The 3,728-nt window shown below is 33.8% G+C and overlaps 1 protein-coding gene across 1 annotated transcript; it reads right to left on the reverse strand.

Annotated features, from left to right (window-relative positions):
- Positions 1-471: 471 nt before the first annotated feature.
- LOC131858734 (uncharacterized protein At1g76070-like) lies at positions 472-1,476 on the reverse strand. The gene has a single exon (XM_059212133.1). The coding sequence runs from the start codon at positions 1,347-1,349 to the stop codon at positions 693-695; it is 657 nt and encodes a 218-aa protein (XP_059068116.1). The 5' UTR covers positions 1,350-1,476; the 3' UTR covers positions 472-692.
- Between the last annotated feature and the right edge of the window lie 2,252 nt (positions 1,477-3,728).

A 3,728-nucleotide genomic window follows, 5' to 3' on the forward strand; every position in this document is an offset into this window, starting at 1 on the left:
TTCTTTAAATTTAGAACTTGAAATGTACTTTAGCATTTTATTATGTTCAATTTAGATTCTAAAGTATAAGCTTTAATAAAAAATGAAACTTTAATCTATATATAAATAATCTATTTTTAGTTTACAAATACAATTAAATTATTTGGAGAAAAAGTCAATGCTTAATAATAAAGAGCCTCATAAAAATATTAGTTTTCCAAAATACAAATAAAAAATTTTATATTCCAAATTTGATTTATTATAAAGAGAGTACCATGAAACCCAATATAAAAATCCTATATACCAAAATATAACTCAAACAACACATTAAGAACAAATCACACCCAAACTATAATAAACAATTTTATAAAAAACTAATAAATGACTTTAAAATACCATAAAATATCCTAAGATGAAAAATTGTAACCACTACATTTAAAATAACACAAACTTGATCTAAATAACTGTTATTTAAACCCTAACGCTATTAGATCAGCTTTAACTTCACCTTGAGAATTTTATTGAAAGAGAGCAATGATTAAGGTTTCGATTGAAAAAAAAAATATTTCAGTAAAAATTAAAACTGAAATTGGAATGCCATGGTATCGGCATTGAATATACCAAGTGCCAACCTACAAACTCCGCCAAACATTTTACTCTATTCATACACTTTACATTTCACATACAACCGACTCCCAAGGATAAGCCGATGGTCACGTGGAGAAGGGTTTCTGCAACTCAAATCTGCTCAAATTATTGACGTCCAAGGCTTTAATGGCCGGAATACAGAGCTGCTTCTCCATACAAATACCAGGCGCTTCTTCTCCTTCTCCTCCATTTTCCCCTGCATTTGAATTGCCATTCAAAACAAGCCACTGAGAATCCGCCAGAGTCGGCTCTTCCTCCGCAAACATGTCGCCAAATTTTCCGTCATAAGAGCCAGAAATATAGCGTTTAATTTGCCCTAAAGAAGGGTAAAAAGTCTCCTCCTCCTCCTCCTCCATTGCCGGAGCTTCCTCCGCCTTCTTAATACACCTCCTGAATAGCAAATTCTTCAGCTTCGACAGCAATTTGCGATCTTTGCTTCCCTTTTCTCCTCGCTTTGACGCTTTGCTCCATTTCTGTTTCAGTTTAATTTGCCCTATGCAGCTTATTTCCGGGGACGAGGGCTCCTGGGATTCGAATCCAGAGTCTCTGCGAGGAATTATGGAACACGCATTTGCTCGCTTGGGGGAACGGAGCCGCGATGAATAGTCCACCGGTCTGTTTAAATCTCTGCCTGGACTGAACGGAGTAGACATGACCATGGCGACCGAGGTTCGAATCCCCTGGAGAGATCCCGATCGGGTGTGGCCTCTCCGGCTCCCCATTTTTCTTCTGCTCTGCAAATAATAATGTAAGATTATCTCTCATCTCTGTGCAAAGAATCCATCATTATTGTTATTATTGCTCCCAACCATTCTGCTGGTGAAATGTCTGTCCCCAGGGCGGTGGGCTTACTTATATGGATGAAAATCTTACAAGCAAAGCCACGCCATTTCCTATAATTTGTTTGCTTGATGTGTCTTGAAGCTCAAAATAACCAGGACTTTTCAAACAGGCTTAAATAACTGATATGCTGGACGGCGTGCATGAGCTCCGAGGAGTCTGGAATGAATCCTGGCCTTTCATTGCCTGGTTATTGGAATCAAGGTAAATGTAAGTGTTTTTGTTGACCGGCAGAGCATTGTACCGATTTAGCATTTAGTGGGTGTTTTTTTAAATGGGAGGGTTGCATTAATTATTTGAGGTGACAGGTAGATGAGTTTAATGATTTAAAATAACGTATTAATTAATTGTAGATGGCCTAATTGACCAAATGGGGTTGAGATTTTATTGGTTTCAAGTAGGTTGAAATACGATGTATACCTATTCATTATTAGGGTTTTTGCATGGGGCAGGTATGATGTTGCAATCGCCTAGTTTTTATGTCCTTGATGTGCAATGAATTTTGGCATTGGTTATTTATTGTTTGATTGTTGTGTTTTTGGAATTATGTTGTGTTATTTGATTTTATAATTTGTTCAATTTGTTTATTTTTTTCAAAAAAAATTTATTGGTTGTATTTTTTTAATTTCCTATTTTAAAGTATAATAAGTTTTTTTTAAAATATTTGTATTAGTTGTTTTAAAGTATGATAAGATTTATTTGTTTGTTTTTCGTTTTGTTCGTCAAATTTTCTGGTCTATTTAATAGTCAATGATGGATTAGATGTAAAGTGCACGATAAAGATACAAAACAAAAGTTTTTAAAATATTGTGTTTGAATGTTTTAGCCTATCATTTTCACGTTGACATTTGTCTTATATCAATAAAAAAACAATAGACCCTAGGCTCATTTTTTTAAAGGTTTAATGCATGTACAAACTCAACAATGTGGAAAAGGATAAAGAGATAGATGATGTGCATTCCAACAACCAAAGCAAAGATGCACCTCGTAGCCATTTACTTGTTTGAACTTTGATTGAATATATATAGTTCACAATGAATAAACCAAGATAAAATGTAGGTTTTTTGTGTTGTTTTATTGTGGGATACACATACTTTGTATAAAGAATAAGTCATCAAACTTCAACCAAGCTATGAACATAAACTTGGCCCAATCGCCCCCCTTGCTATGCCCCACCACCCCAACACTTGCCTTATATGAATAAAGAGTAATAGACCAAGTTAGGCTCATTTTATTAAAGGTTTAATGGTTGTGCAAACAAGCCCTCAAACTTCAACCAATCTATGAGCACAACCTTGTCGCAATCGTAGCCCCTTGAATACCCCCTCCATACTCCACCCTTTTTGTGTGTGTTTCTATAATAGGTATTTGTTTTTTATTTACAAGAGTTGTCTAACACCAATTTTTTTCATTAACCCTAGATTATAAATTGTCTTCATGCCTCATATAGATTGGAAAAATGGGACTAAAATCACAAGTAAATCTTGCATTAGTCAATATTATGCACTACATAGAATTATTTTATTAGATCAATTAAGGAAATGATTCACATCAACCCCATGGTTAAGCCCTTCAACTCTTTTTAAATAAGGCTTATATAGGAAAAATAGAGAAGCAAAGTTTCAAGAGATTCTATTACGTTGTTGTATTATTATAGCAACATGTGGCATTTTTTGGACAATTGGCTAATTTTCATAAATTTTTTTCAAAGAATAGGTCAATCAATTAGTATAGTTTTGGAAAACACTCCTTAGTTTTGTCGTTCCAAGTAATAGCATGCAATATTTGTTTTTCATATTATTCAAATAAGAAGATTTGGCAACTATGCCACACATGTAAATTTTGTTTTTTGCACCTGTAATTTCCCATCTTCATGAAAAATTTAGATAGCTCTTAATATATATCAAACACATTTCACTATACTATCTAGTATGAAAAATACAACACCAAGTAGCATGCTTGATACACGTATAATATGTTAGTAGTGTAATGTTGTGAAAATTAGGAATTAGGGTATCACCAAGTAAATCCACTAAATAACCCAATTAACACAACATACATTGAAAGAGGATTGAACCCAATAGATCTATGCTCAATACTAATGGGGAAATGGTTGAGATTCTGATTGGATTCACTGATTATTGTTTGTTACCCTCTTTCTTAGTTGAATTTGGAATGCAGTTATGAAATTAGGGAAAAATGAGAGATATTTGAAGTAACTTGACAAATACAAAATGCTATAGATGTCCCACAAAGCCACA

Source organism: Cryptomeria japonica, chromosome 10 (assembly GCF_030272615.1).
Source record: "Cryptomeria japonica chromosome 10, Sugi_1.0, whole genome shotgun sequence".
NCBI lineage: Eukaryota > Viridiplantae > Streptophyta > Pinopsida > Cupressales > Cupressaceae > Cryptomeria > Cryptomeria japonica.